General features: G+C 43.6%; 1 protein-coding gene across 6 annotated transcripts in view; it reads right to left on the minus strand.

Annotated features, from left to right (window-relative positions):
* The window catches only part of RIPOR1 (RHO family interacting cell polarization regulator 1), a 103,752-nt gene that overhangs the window by 39,309 nt on the left and 48,668 nt on the right, over nt 1-15,775 (minus strand). Inside the window, exon 1 of one of the 6 annotated variants that reach the window (XM_081202391.1) lies at nt 3,870-4,023. The exons of the other annotated variants lie outside the window; for them this stretch is intronic. Coding sequence (XP_081058517.1) covers nt 3,870-3,888 — 19 coding nt within the window. The 5' untranslated portion in view covers nt 3,889-4,023. Of the gene's footprint in view, nt 1-3,869; nt 4,024-15,775 lie in introns of those variants that run through there. 6 annotated transcript variants of the gene reach the window in all.

The raw sequence follows: 15,775 nt of genomic DNA on the forward strand, positions 1-15,775 counted from the left end.
TGTTTCCGGTTGCTCTTTCTTAAGAGTATCAGCGCTGCTCATTTTTGAGATTCCTGAGTGGCTCTAAACTGTTTTCATGAAAAGAAATTGCAGAATGGTTCTTCTATCCTATTGCCTTTTAGACTGCGGTCTTACAATTGTTTTAAGACTGCCTAATGTTCTCAGCGTATCTGACATTTTGTTTGCCTAAGCCAGCTCATGAAGGTTAATTTCCTACAAAGTGGCTGAGGAATAAATATATAAAAGCAAACACACACAGCAGCTATGCTATCTATCGCTTACGTTCTGTGCAACATCATGCATGCTGATTAGTACCATTTAAAAATAAAAATTAAAAATTAAAACTGCAACATGCAGTAAGAGTTGTAAATTCAGGATAGACAAAAGATTGCATTTCCTTGTGTGATCTATAATAAATCTTGTGAAATCCAGTTGTGGTGATGGCTACTGGTTCAGAGGGCTTTAGAAGGGCATTAGACAAAACCATGGAGGAGGAGGAGGAGGTCTTCAATGCCAGTAGTTCGCTGTGGTTGCAACAGTGGGGGAGGGCCATTGATGGAGGACGTCCCAGAGGCATCTGGCTGGCCACCGTGGGAAAGAGGACAGTGGATTAGAGGGATCTCGATATAAACCAGAAGGCTCTTCTTATGTTCTTACGCCCACCTGACTTCACACAGGCACTGGCGAGGCAGGAATGAACCACATCCCCACAGCAGGGGAGCTGGCTAGGGCTCCCTTGCAGGCAAGACTGGCACCAGCCCTCCCTGCCAAAGAGTCAGTCAGCAGTTCAAAAGTGCCCCTGCCGAGGCCTCCCCAGCTGCACGGCATCCGCCTGTGTTTATTTCTGGGTTCTCATTATCAGTAAGTAGCAATTTAAAATGGAAAAAACTGTGGGAGTGTGGCGGGGCGGAAACCTTAAAGCGATCAACTCCTAAGACACAAGGAAGAGAGCAGCGCAGCAAGACAGGCGTGCTGCCATGCGGGGAAGGTTGCGAGGGAGGTTTCCCTCCTGCCTTATAGCGAGAAGCACAGCGCTTGCCACTGCCAAACATCTGGCGCAGGAAGCGCAAGAGATGAAACCGAAGCACTGTTTGAGCTCAGCTAGTGTGGGGGTTGTGGTCAGAAAGCAAACCAAAAGAAGGGCAGAGCAAGGGCCATGTGCACACTTACAAAAGGAAGGGGAAAAATAGTCAAAACTCTGTGACAAGATGATTTCTGGGACCGCTATAGATCAGCAAATGTTTACTATCCAGCATCATTTTCTCCACTAGGGATGAGGGGGGCCAGGTAGCATTTTTACAAGAGTCTCTTAGCATGAATTTGATGGCTGGTATTTTAATTCGTGTATTTTATTGGCTGTATTATGGTATGTTGTGTGTTTGTAATCCACCTTGGGCTTGGTAACAATGAAGGGTAGGATAAAAAATTCTTAAAATAAGTACCCCCCCCCTCAAACCTGGAGCTGGTCCCACCTATGGATGCCACACTCTGATTGCCCCCAACTTCGGAAGAAAGGGCAATAGCAGGGGCTAGGGGCTTCCTTTGCAATGGTATCTTGGCTGGAGAGTTCATCTCCCCAGAAGGATTAGTCAGGGACAAACGCTACCAACATATAGGCACCGTGTTAATTTTCATTATTATTCTCTTCCCCACTCAGCATACAGTGGTGTAGTAAACCATGTTTGGAGGGCTGTGTTTTGAAGACAGGGAAGTGCTTGGACAATGAAATGTAAGGAGTGAGGAATGAAGAGAGCATAAAAAGACGTTACTGGAGGTGGAATTCTGTCATTTGACAGTCTCTGCAAAGTAGATCGCTCAGTCGGCAGAGCATGAGACTCTTAATCTCAGGGTCATGTGTCTGAGCGCCATATTCGGCAAAAGATTGCTGCATTGCAAGGGGCTGGACTAAATGACCCTGGTAGTCTCTTCCAACTCTACAATTCTATGAAAAAGGGAATGGGCCAGTAGGGATTAGCTGGGTGGGATTGGGTTTAGGACAAGGCTGGGGATCTGTGACCCTTTGGATATTGTTGGATCTCAACGCCCATCAGCCCCAGCCAGCAGGGCCAGAGGTCAGGAATAATGGGAGTTGCTGTATTTCAGCAACATGAGGAGGGCAACATGTTCTCCACCCTTAGTTTAGGAAGTTTCTAGTTACAACTGCATGTGCAGTAAACCAAAGACTCACATCAATTGTTTTCCTTGTTCCTCAAATAAATGTTGTTATGCCTGAGTAATTGTCAGTGAAACCCACACTTAAAGAGTTTGAAAACCTACTGCCGATACCTACACCTACACAGTGCTGTTGGCACAGCTGTTTGAATGATTAGTTGTGGTGTGTCAGTGTTATTAACACTTGCTCCATGGTCATTTCAACGTTCAATTTTATTACTACTATTACCGGTATTTTTAAATGTTTTGTTTAAGCTGTCCTGGAGACCTTCCAGTCAAAAGGCAAGATAAAAATGCTGTAAATAAATGAATGAATTTAAGGCACTGAAGCCCCTATTCTCTGTTACCACCAAAAGAAAGCTATGTTGTTTAAAACAAGACATTTATAGCATTAACATCAGCTCCAGAAATAATGAAGGTCATCCAGTAAGACTTGCGGTTGAATAAGGATTCAAACTTATTCTTCCTTAGTCTAAGTTAAACACCATTACTCCAACTCTTTCCTCTCTGACCCTACCACCACTACCATCACCATGCCTGTATCCAGTCATACCTCTTCCAACCAATCACTGCCTATTTGTGAACACCTTTGGCAACCTCCCAACTATCCAGCCCAGTGCTTAAACAAAACCAGGAATGAGGCCTGGCGAGTATCACCAGCACTCCCACAATACTTCAGATCAGGTCAACCTATATATTAGGGATAACTGAGCAAAGGAAGAGGAAGAGAACGTGGCTCACATGTGAGCACCAGGAACATCTTATGTGCTTACAAAACAAAAGAACAAACAAACAAAACAGGAGCTTGAAAGCCAGGTTTCACTGCCACTGTCTCTGCTTTGTGGCCCCAGGCCTAGTGACTCACTCCCTAGCAAATACTGGGGTGCAGGATGTGCAGCTTACAAGACACTAGAATCTCCATCCCAAGATTCAGCCAAGAATGAGAAGCTTTGTGCCCTAAATCCAAAAAAGCAGAAATGAGGCATCCCTGAAATTCCTCCAGAGCTCTAACTTTATTCCCCTCTATTTTACTGAGTTATAACTTTTAAACAAAAACCTTCTCCCCCCCCCCCAAACCATAGTAACAAAATTCAAACAGTAACAAAATACTACAATCCTACAATTAAACAGCAGGCCATTAAGCAAGAGACAAAGTTAGCAACTCATATGCCACAGAAAACAAGCTTTTGACCTGGCACTCACTTAGCCCGGTGCACTGAAGCACGGCAAGAGAGAAAGTCACCACTGGCTCACCTGGGTGGTCCCTATCTCCTCTCCAAGCTTTTCCTTCCTTGTTATCCACTGGGATTTACTTAGTTTAGAATGAGCCATTCAGGCAAACATCCCACCTACTGCCTTGTCTCAGGTTCAAAGTTTGTCTAGTATTTACGTAGTGCTTTAGAAGTTTTCTAAGTTCTTCACATGCATTACTGGAGCAATCCTTAAAAAAATAATCTTTTCCGGCTGCCTAGTCAGTTTTATCATATTGCACATTTGAGGGTTGCTGAAAAGCTGTAATTTGCCTGAGGCCATGTCCAGACTTCATGGCAGAGGTGATATTTAAACCAGAGAAGTTCCTGGCTTACAGTTCAACATTTTTCAGCCTGGAACCCCCTTCCCAAGATTTTCATTTTAGGGATCCCACCACAACGGTTTGGAAGTCAGGAAGAAAAGAGGACATATTCTGAGACCATTACCTTTGTACTTCCCTTTCATCTTGAAGCTGGGGTTAGTGCATCACCCACACTGAAGACTGGAGCAAGACCTTGAGTACCAGTGTTGCTTGCTCTCATCCTTATCCCATGAAATGTGGCAGGGACAAGAGCTCCCAGCCAGCCAGCCAGCCAAACAGGGCCGTGTGTCTCCTCCCACACTTCCCTCCTTAAAGCCTGACATCACTGCAGTTCCTGCTGCTCCCAGGGTGAGTCAAAGCCACACAGCCATGGAGAGGCAAGAGAAAGAAGCCCTGCCTCTGGAGGAGGCGGGGAAGAAAGAAGGCACATCAGGAAGACAGAGAAGACTGTCTAAGAACTTCCAAGAATGTCAACCGCTGGGCTATTTTCCTCTTTAGCCAAAATATCACAGCCCTGGAACAAGAACAGAAGCCTTCATTCTTTCAGAACCCAAAGCTTCAACATGAGGTCCACTTCAAATTTTTCTTAGCATATATAGTAGTAAATGCTGAAGTTCAAGCACTTGTGACAAAACCCAGCCCCCCAAGCAGTAGAGCACCTGCTTTGCATGCAGAAGGTTCCAAATTCAGTCCAGGTAGGGCTGACAAAAACTCCTGCCTGAAAATCTAAAGGTCTGTCATCACCAATCCATGTATGCTGAGCAAGATGGACCAATGATATGACTCAAGTACAGTGGTACCTTGGGTTACATATGCTTCAGGTTACACACTCTGCTAATCCAGAAACAGTGCTTCAGGTTAAGAACTTTGCTTCAGGATAAGAACAGAAATTGGGCTCCGGTGGCGCGGCAGCAGCAAGAGGCCCCAATAGCTAAAGTGGTGCTTCAGGTTAAGAACAGTTTCAGGTTAAGAATGGACCTCCGGAACAAATTAAGTACTTAACCTGAGGTACCACTGTATAAGGCAGCTTTCGGTGTTCCTTTATATGACCCCAAGGTGAGTCCAGAAACGCATGCAGCTATGTGGATTTTTCTCTCTCTTTTACACACACACCAGTAATACTACCCATTGCACACTACCCAGTTTATTAGGATCAGCTGACATATCCCACTTCATCTATATAAATTTGTAAAAGACAACAATAACTCTTAACGCCTCCTATCACCTCACTCCCTTGCCAGATCAGAGTTCTCCAATTAGCCTGGCATTCGAGAAGGTGTCATCCTAGAGGTGAGACTTTGTGCCCCCCCCCGCAACTAACCTGTTCTCTGCTCTGCCCATCCCACCCACCACTTTAGAGTGACCAGATGCAAAGGAATTTACAGATCTACAGCACTGTATTTAATAACTCACTGGATCGCCCATGGCAACCAGAGATTCCACACAGGGGAGTGAGTGGGCTGGCAAAGGGGGGGGGGATCTCTCCATTCCTCCTCCCACCAGCCTCCACTTTGCTTCCTCTGAAGCCAGCATGGAAACCTAGTTTGTCTCTCCTCCACCAGCCTGTATAGCAGAAGGCACTTTCTTTAACAAGCCTGTTCAGAAGCTTCCTCTCCTCTGTGGTCATCATGCAAACAACAAGCTACTAATTTCCTTAGCAGGTTAGTAAAAAACATTGCATGCTAGTAACTTTTGTGGGCTTATTTACAAGGCTGTTTAAATAGCTACATAAGAGGCGGAATGTTTACAGAGACAGCTTGTCATGTAGGAGTGAGAAAACCACACCTAACCATTTCCCTCCTCTACACAGCTATTGAAGATAAAGGAACTCTGCCTCCTTAGCATCTGGTCATCCCCTTTACCTCTCTTTCTTTCTTTAAGAAAAAGCTCCAGTCAGTCACCGCCAAACCACAGCCCACTCATGCAGCCCACCAACTGAAGACCAATCCCCCATATCTTTTTAATAAATGAATCTCTGAGCATGTCTAGATTGCCCTGAATACAGTGATTATGTTCTTCACAGCATACATCCCACAACTCTGATTGTGGAGCAAGTTGCACATGTAAAAAGGCACAGGTCCCAGCCAAATATGAATCTCCACACCTTCCTCTTTGCAAATTAAACTACCAGTTCTGTTTCCTTATGGTCAAGCAAAGCTGCAAAGCCCCAGGCTTTGCTGGAAATGTCACCTAGTGATGCACCCAAGACACGACTATGGGTCAGACCTGAAGGGACACATAGTGCCTGTTTGCCTGAGCTCAGCTCCTACCCTGCATCTCATACACACACCTTCATTTCCACATTCTTCCTTACGGCAGAGAATTAGGTCTGTGATACAAAGAAATGTAATTTTGAATAACAGTGCTCTTGGTTGGCCTTAACAATCTGGGCAGGTTATAGTGAAGAAAGGGGAGAGCTGGTCTCTTAGTTATGGTCTCTTAGCACAGCTGTTGTGGGAAGATGTCAGAAGACAACAATGGGGTACCACTAAACCTTACCCAGAACACAAAGGCAACACCCAAATCCTTTCAAGTAAAAGCTTTGTCATCCTGTAGAAGGAAAGTTCCCTCCCTGGCTGCCTTCCTGTACTACGGTATGAAATAGCTACTTAAATGGCCACCTTTACTAACAGGCCTTCTGCTTGTATGAAGCACATAGCAATCAACCTAGTGTCCTCCTGCCTCCAGGGGCTGGAAATATATTCTGGTGCTACAAAGTGCCACAAACATCCCTAGTGCAGCTTTGCCACAGCTAGCAGCATGCAAAACCCATTTGAAATCCAGCTAAAGCACAGTCGCCTCTAGCATGCTAAGCCAGAAGGGTTTCTCCCTCCACATATCACCTTAGATACACAAACATCTACCCATGCCCCAAGTTTCCGGATGAGCTGGCACACCTCCACAAACCATGCACAAACCTTTAAGTCTTGAATCCTGCGGAGAGAAAGCCAAGGCCTGACCAGTTGCCTACACCTTTTCCGTGTGAGTTCAGATTTAATCAAAAGTAGCCTTTCCCAAGGAAATAATCTTGCAAGGTGGAAAGCCCCTCAGAGAGCTCACTGTTGTCCGGAAGTAGCACAGTTAAACTCAAAACAGGCTCCTTTGAGTTCTTTGAAGGAGTCCCCTCTACTTTCTCTCTCTCTCTTATTCACTCATGGCGCCATCTGTAGGGTGGCGATTGCATAACGACAACAGCTAGGTATAAGTAAAACTTACAAACAGCATGTTTTTGAGCTCACTAGAACTTTTATTCTTATATTTATAAGAAACCCACATTCCATCCTCTTATCCATCATTGGTCACATATAGCATAAAGAATTATTCAGGTTGGATGCAAGAATGAAAAAAAGAAGGCGGGGAAGGAAACATAGTTTTGAGGCATGATGAAAAAGGCAAAGCTGGCAGTTTGTAGTAATTCTGAGATGAAGTGGAGGAGTAGGCAAATAAATAAGATGAAGATTTAATTAGTCTGGACCAGATACCCTCAGACTGGCACCCTCCAGACAGTGCTGGACTCCTAATTCCCATCAGAACCAGCCAGCACGGCTAATGATCAAAACCTCTGGAGGGAATCAGGTTGGCGAAAGTATGGGCTACACCAGGGTCAGCAGCCTAAGGCCCATGGGCTGGAAGCAGCCTGCAGAGGTCATTTGACTGGCCCACAAGCCACCCCCGAACCGAGCTGCCAGCTCGTGTGCTGAGCTAAACCGGCACAGCGCGGCATGGAGACTCACTTCTGCAGCACTGGAAATTGTGTCTGCGTAGATACAGTTGCCAAAAATCACATCTGTGCACACACAGATGCCAAAAATCATGGGTGCGCAGGCGTGATTCGGCCCATGGAGGACCGATCTGGCCCAGGCAATATAAACTTTGCTGACCCCTGGGCTACACCATAAAAGGTAAAGGTAAAGGACCCCTAACAGTTAAGTCCAGTCGCAGACGACTCTGGGGTTGCGGCGCTCATCTCGTTTTACAGGCCAAGGGAGCTGGCATTTGTCCGCAGACAGTTTTTCTGGGTCATTCAGTGCAAAACAATTCTCATGTCGCACCAGAGTTTATTAGAACAAAGTAGCAACGACAGCTCTTCCTTTGAAAATAAAAGCCTGCAGATGCTATCAGAGTTGAGCTCTTTAATGGATGCACTTGAATACAGTGGTACCTCGAGTTAAGTACTTAATTCGTTCCGGAGGTCCGTTCTTAACCTGAAACTATTCTTAACCTGAAGCACCACTTTAGCTAATGGGGCCTCCTGCTGCCGCTGCGCCGCAGCACGATTTCTGTTCTCATCCTGAAGCAAAGTTCTTAATCCGAGGTACTATTTCTGGGTTAGCGGAGTCTGTAACCTTAAGCATATGTAACCTGAAGCGTATGTAACCCGATACCACTGCACCACCTAACTAATCTGTCCTGATAACTAGCCCCTTTTTGTTGACTTTTTGGTGAACATATCTGGTTACAAAGGAGGAGTGCCAGAGAAGTACATGGAGATGGAAACCAGGAGCCCCTCGCCACCTGCCAGATCTCCGGAAAGCATAGCCTGGACCTTGCCAGCTCAATGCATCCAGGGCGAGATTCCCTCCATTCATCAGATTTCAGCAAAAAAGGAAAGGCGTTCCCTCTCTTCCTTGAATCCAGCCCCAATGATAGAATATTCCACTGTGATTCAGCAAAGTCCATCCCACTTCCTGCTTCTGTGCGCCTTCCCTTTAAATAGCTAGACAAATAAACGTAAAATCTCTCAGGAAAAACAGCTAATGTTGAATTTTAAGATAACGGATCAGGAGGTGGAAGGGGCCATCCAGAACATGCAATTAGGCAAATCTCCAGGACCAGATGGTTTGACTTCAAGATATTACAGATCTTTGAAAGAATGGTTAATACAACCATTGAAGGAAGTCTGTAATGGATGCAGAGAAAGCCTTTGACAACATTTCTTGGAGTTTTATGAAGAAGAACCTACGGAGGATAGGGGTAGGACAAGGTTTTGAAAATGGTATAGGTGCAATTTATTCAGAACAAAAGGCAAAATTAATTGTGAACAATGTGATGACAGAAGAGTTTAAGATTGAAAAAGGGACACGACAAGGGTGCCCAATTTCTCCATTGTTTTTTATATCGGTCCTCGAGGTTTTGTTAAACATGATTAGAAAGGACAAAGCATTTGCTGATGATTTAGTTTTGACTTTACAGGAGCCAGAACCTAGTACTAAAAGGGTACTGGAACTGATTCAAGAATTTGGACAGGTTGCAGGTTTCAAGTTGAATAAGACGAAAACCATGGTTTTAGAGAAAAATTTAACTATGAATGAGAGAGAGAAGTTTCAGGAGGAGACAGGACTAACATTGGTTAAAAAAGTAAAATACTTAGGGGTTAATATGACTGCTAAAAATGTGAATTTATTTAAGGATAACTATGAAAAATGTTGGACTGAAGTGAAAAAGGATTTAGAAGTATGGTCAAATTTGAAGCTATCATTGTTAGGCCGAATTGCTGTGATAAAAATGAATGTGCTGCCAAGGATGTTATTTTTGTTTCAAACATTGCAAATTTTGGATAAGATGGATTGTTTCAATAAGTGGCAGAAGGATATTTCCAGATTTGTTTGGCAGGGCAAGAAGCCTCGAATAAAATTTAAGATACTAACTGATGCTAAAGAAAGAGGTGGATTTGCCCTGCCAGACCTCAAACTTTATTATGAATCAGCTGCATTTTGCTGGCTGAGAGAATGTCTGCTTCTTGAAAACACTGAAGTGTTGGATTTAGAAGGTTTCAATAACGTATTTGGTTGGCATGCATATCTGTGGTATGATAAGGTAAAAGTACATAAAGCATTTAAAAATCATATTGTTAGGAAAGCATTGTTTAATGTTTGGATAAGATATAAGGACTTGCTAGAAAAGAAAACCCCAAGATGGTTGTCACCAATGGAAGCGAAGGCACAGAGAAAACTCAATATGGAGGCCAAATGGCCGAAATATTGGGAAATTCTGGAGCAAGATGGAGACAGAATAAAATTGCAGAGCTTTGAAAAATTGAAAAATAAAGTGCGAGATTGGCTCCATTATTACCAAATAATGGAGGCATATAAATTGGACAAAAAAGTTGGTTTCCAGGTGGAAAAATCAAAATTGGAAACAGAATTGTTAGATCCAAAAACTAAGAATTTGTCAAGAATGTATAACTTGCTGTTGAGATGGAACACTCAGGATGAAACGGTGAAATCAGCTATGATTAAATGGACACAAGATGTTGGACATAACATAATGATGGCTGACTGGGAACAGTTATGGACCACAGGTATGAAATTTACGGCATGTAATGCTCTAAGAGAAAATTTAATGAAAATGATTTATAGGTGGTACATGACACCAGTTAAGCTTGAAAAAATCTACCATTTGCCCGATAATAAATGTTGGAAATGTAAGAAGACTGAAGGTACATTCTTTCACCTCTGGTGGACATGCCCAAGGATTAAGACATTCTGGGAGATGATTTATAATGAAATGAAAAAGGTATTTAAATATACCCTTCTGAAGAAACCAGAGGCCTTTCTCCTGGGCATGGTCGGCCAATTGGTGTTAAAGAAGGATAGAACTTTTTTTATGTATGCTACAACAGCAGCAAGAATACTCATCGCGAAGTATTGGAAGACACAAGATTTACCCACCAGGGAAGAATGGCAGATGAAGTTGATGGACTATATGGAACTGGCGGAAATGACTGGCAGAATCCGAGACCAGGGAGAGGAGTCGGTGGAAGAAGATTGGAAAAAGTTTAAAGACTATTTACAGAAATATTGTAAAATTAATGAATGTTAGAAGAACGTTGGGATGAAGTGATATAGCTTTAGTAGAAAGGTTATAAGGAATTAAGTACAAATAGATTAATAGAGTATTAATGGAAAAATAAGGTTAAAATGTGTTAAGATAATTATAGGACAGAAAACAGGGGAAGGTGGAAAGGAATTGCTGAAATAATTAACAGAAGTGGAATACAAAAAGGGAGGCGTGAGGAGGTCATGGAAATATGTGAAAGAAAGACAAGATATTGAAATTTCTTTTTCCTTTTTTTCCTTTTCTTCTTTTTTGATGTGTTTTTAAATTGTTTTTGTTTTGTCTTGTTAGTTTTTAGTGTTATGTAGTGTCTTTGTATTGTAATGTAATGTATTGTTTTTTCTTTGCTCTTTTTTTGTAAGTGTTTAAATTGTTGCAATAAATATTATTTAAATAAATAAATAAATAAATAAATAAATAGCCAGACAAATAAGAAACTGGAAAAGTGGCGGTGGTGGTTGTTTTTTTAAGGCGCCTTTAGTTCTTGTACCCTCATTTCCTCTCCAGCCTGTGTTAGCCCAGCTTTCTTCCTCCAGTTCCCAAGTAGAGTTCAGTCCTTTCAGTGTGGATCAAGGAAACCCTGATTCTCCTCTACAAAGCCACCCAAATAGTGTGTATCACCAGACACCTCACTGGCCACAACAAATTCACTCCCAAAGCCCCTTGTGAAATACCAACACACACAGAGATCCATTTGGCCTCCCATCACAACCACTGACCCTTTCCAACATCATGCCCTCAACACCCCAAATTTGACCTGTCTGTCTGATGCAGATGACTGGGTGACAACATACCAGTCAGACAGGTATTGCCAGCTTCGTGGTAGCACGTGCAGCACTTCTGTATAGAGACAGGTGCTGAACACTTGGAATTCCTGTTCCCCAGCGGATGTTGAGATTAGCCAAGTTCAGGACAGAAATTCCTGAGTGATTACGTATGACCCAATCTGTATTTTGGCATTTGGTAGGATGTGGAACAAGACTCAGTGTGCCAGACCTTGGTAGCTCCCAGACTAGAAACAAAATGTTTGTTAGTATTTCTGTTATGGATGTGTTGAGAAAGTGAGGGAACAGCTGCTATCTGCTTCCAGTGTCTACAGGAATGGCAGGAGCTAGTGAACTACCCTTTTGCAAGTTGCTAGTTTTTCCATTCCTAAACTGAAAAGAACCTTACACACATTGCATGAGAAGAGCACTTCTCAGCTACAACATGCAACATTTTCTTGGATCAAATCGAACACACCCTCTGAAGCATACGCTTTCTGTGTTCATACTAACCGATGGGAGGATAGCCACAGATAGGTCTATTAGCCCTGACAGCTAAATTGAACCTTTATGTTCAGAGGCAGAATACCAATGAACACCAGTTTCTGGACAGCAAATGGCAGTGGAGGGCTGCTGCCTTCAGCCCTACTTGTGGGCTTTCCAAAAGCATCAGACATGATGGTGGTAGCCTGTCTAATCCAGCAGGACTCTTCTAACACAATAAACTAGAATACTAGAAAGGCACAGGCTGGTTGCATCCTGCCTTCCTGACCTTTCCCAAGCCCAAGCATCATCCAGAAGAAGGTGGCATTTTACATATTGTTGGATTCCAACTCTTAACAACTCCAGCCAGCACAGCCAATGATAAGTGGTAGTGGAAGCATAGTGCAACAACATCTGGAGGATCATTGTTTTGGTATAAAAATGTTGATTCTGCCCCCTTACTATCAGTAGTTTACTTAATACGGATTTATTATTTATTTGTTATTTCCAACAAACCTCTTTGGATTGGGGGAGACTAAATTTTCTTTTTAAGCTAAAATAAAATTAAGGAGCTTTGTTGGGTTCCCTAAAACTCCAGTTCTCCCAAAATGGTTCGGCATTTCGGACTCAATGGTACAGCACATGCTTTGCATCCATCAAGTTCCAGATTTGATCCCTAGAATCTCCAATTGGGGACTGACAAGACTCCTGACTTCCTGGCGGCAGATCTCCAGAACTTAATACAGAAAATACTATGCCATATAGACCAAAAGTGTGACTCTGTATAAGGAATCTTCCTACGCTTCAGGAATGTAGTTGAACTGAAGGTTGGCAGTAGAGGGCAGTGTAGAGCAAGCCAAGCTGCTACAATCCTTGCAAGAACAAGAACCTGTTACTTCGCTCTCCCCACAATGCCTAGGGGCTCCCACAAACCACTGTTTCTAAGAATGTGAACTAAGGTGCCCTCTACCTAGATGAATGAAGAGGCTAAAATGGCTTTTTATAATTAGGTGAGCAGGCTGGTAGTCAATAGCTGAGTTATGGGCTATGGTCTGCCATTATTCTGTGTCTTGCTTACTTGTTTATGGAAAAATATTGAACTTGAATTTGGAAATTCCATTTTAGCTATCAGAACCAATGCACAGAATTCTCTTTTGCACCTCCAAAATAAGTTGCAGATCAGCTTCGGTAGTGACACATTTCCACAGATGGGCCCTCGCACACATATCTAGTTGCACAAAACCCATCTCACTCAGCCCACAGAGGCCATCCAAAAGGTAGCTAAGGCAGTGCTTTTTTTCTATAAAAAAGTTTAGGGGTACTCTCATTTTCCTACTCTACTCATATTGAAATACTGCCCCTCAATGAGGCCAAACTTAGATTCACAATATGTTTAGGGCAGGGGTCTACAACCTTTAAGACAAAAAGAGCCACTTGGACCCGTTTCCAAAGAAAAAACAACAACTGGGAGCCGCAAAACCATTGCAACATTTAAAACAAATATATCTCCAGAGCCACGATCTGACAGCGGGCGGGAAGGTGACGTCGGAACAGTGCGTGACTAACGCAAGCACCGCCCCCATGCGACGTCACAGCCAGTACAGCGCCCGCCACAGTGAGGAGTGTTGGGGCGCACAATGCGCCTCCTCCCCTCGCTAGTATCCGCCCCAGAGCTGCAGCAAAGATGTAAAAGAGCCACATGCGGCTCCGGAGCCGCGGGTTGCAGACCCCTGGTTTAGGGGTATGCATCCCCGCAGAAAAAAGGCACTGGGTTAAGGTATCCAGAGGATGGCAGATATGAGGGTACAATGAGGGCCATGGATGGACTACTGCTTTTTCTGAATAATATTCAAACTGCAGGCTTTGTTAGGTAATCAATACACTGGCAACACAGTATTCCCCCCCCAACCTTGAAAAACAGTTATTTAAATCAAAATCCTTGTTTCCAGTATCTAAAAAACCACAAAAAACCATTGTTATACAAGGTTTTGCTTCATGTTCCTACAGAGCCAAGGCCTAAGCATGTTTGTGCAGATATTAAATCCCCAGGGAATTCAATGGGACTTGCTTCCAATTAAGGATGCTTTGGTTTGCAGGATAAGATTCTGATCTAAGTACCAGTGATAGGCTTAAAGAAGCTGAAAATGAAAGGAGCAATAAAACAAAGATAGAAGAGAAGGCAAACTGGCTTCTTTTTTGAAGGCCTCTTTTTTATACTAGCTGGAGAAAAACAGGAGGGGAAAGGGGGGGACTATCGCAACCAGAACTAATGATGTAAATGTACATTCACATTTACATAATTTATTTTAAGTGCCAGATTTGGGCCTGCCTGCTTCACCTTGGACTAGCAGCTAATTAACCATTTATTCATAAAGCACTTTAAGGTTTGCAGATCTTTTTTTCTGGCCATCTTTTTTTCCCATCTGCAGAAGGCAGCTTTAGATTGAAACAGGCTATGCCATCTCTCTTGGGAGAACACAGTGACAGGCATCTGAGGAAGACAGCATGCACTGAGCTGCGACTAAGGTTAATGGGCTCATGCAGACTTCCCTCCACCCCCATCACTCTTTCAGCTGGAGAAGAAGACCCTTTAAAAGAACTCCAGTGGTTCCCCCGCCCCCAATTGAAAGGCTGCTCCCTGAAGCATCATTTGATGCTAAAAGCTTTCATTTCATTCGGGATCTCCAATGTGAGTGCAAGAAAGAATTTATTCATGGGTAAAAAAAGAGCCTGGCACACTCTACCTCCTTCCCCATCTGCTTCTGCCCCGCCACCCCACAATCTGGGCTGCCTCATATTTAGAGCGTTTAATGCCTTCTTACTGAGGAACACAGAGTGTATATGGGAGACAAAGCAACAGTTGAAAGGAACACGCAGAGGGGCAAAGCAGAGAGAGGAAAGAAAGAGTGCAATCCTATCTGTTTGAAAAGATTGGGAGGTAATGAAAGAAGAAAATAAATGACTGCTTTATTTCTTACATAGAGACCTAGGAAGCTACCTTATACTGAATCAGATCATTGGAGCATCTATCTCAGCGCTGTCTAAATTGACAGGCAGCAGCTCTCCAGGGTTTCAGGCAGAAGTCTCTCCCAGCCCTACCTGGGAATTGAACATGGGACCCTCTGCATGGAAAGCAGATGCTCTGCCACTGAGCTACGACACTTAACACTCAAACCCACCTGTCCTGCTATGTCTATACTGGGTCCTCCTTTCTTGGCCTAGAACAGCAGCTTCCAGGCTTTGTTACAGAGAAGCATGCAGGTCCTTGGAAGTTGCTTAGGGTTTCTCAATACAAACATAAATGCACATGAGATATCCCCCCCCCCTGCCCATCCCAGTCATATGTAATCATGTGTCTAGGAGTTATCCTCCACTTAAGCAGCTGTTACTCTAGGAGAATTGCTCAGGAAGCCACTGATATGTCTTCAACACACAGTCTATTGCGGCCGTCACCAACCTGGTGCCCTCCAGTCATTTTGGACTAAAACTCCCATAAGCCCCAGTCAGAAGAGGGAGAGATCTGGAGTCCAAAACATCTGGAGGGCACCAGGTTGGTGAGGGCTTGTTACCGTATTTTTTGCTCTATAAGACTCACTTTTTCCCTCCTAAAAAGTAAGGGGAAATGTGTGTGCGTCTTATGGAGCGAATGCAAGCTGCGCAGCTATCACAGAAGCCAGAACAGCAAGAGGGATTGCTGCTTTCACTGCGCAGTGATCCCTCTTGCTGTTCTGGCTTTTGGGATTCAGAATATTTTTTTTCTTGTTTCCCTCCTCCAAAAACTAGGTGCGTCTTGTGGTCTGGTGCGTCTTATAGAGCGAAAAATACGGTAGCCAGAAGTTGAAACCTATATATTTAGTTCTATAGAAAGTGTTTCAGGCTGCTTTTCAGCTATGCAGACCCTCAAAATGGCTGAAAATAAAACAATAACAACCCTTCATAAAATAAT

This window comes from Podarcis bocagei (genome assembly GCF_964188305.1).
Source record: "Podarcis bocagei genome assembly, chromosome: 7".
NCBI classification, from domain to species: domain Eukaryota; kingdom Metazoa; phylum Chordata; class Lepidosauria; order Squamata; family Lacertidae; genus Podarcis; species Podarcis bocagei.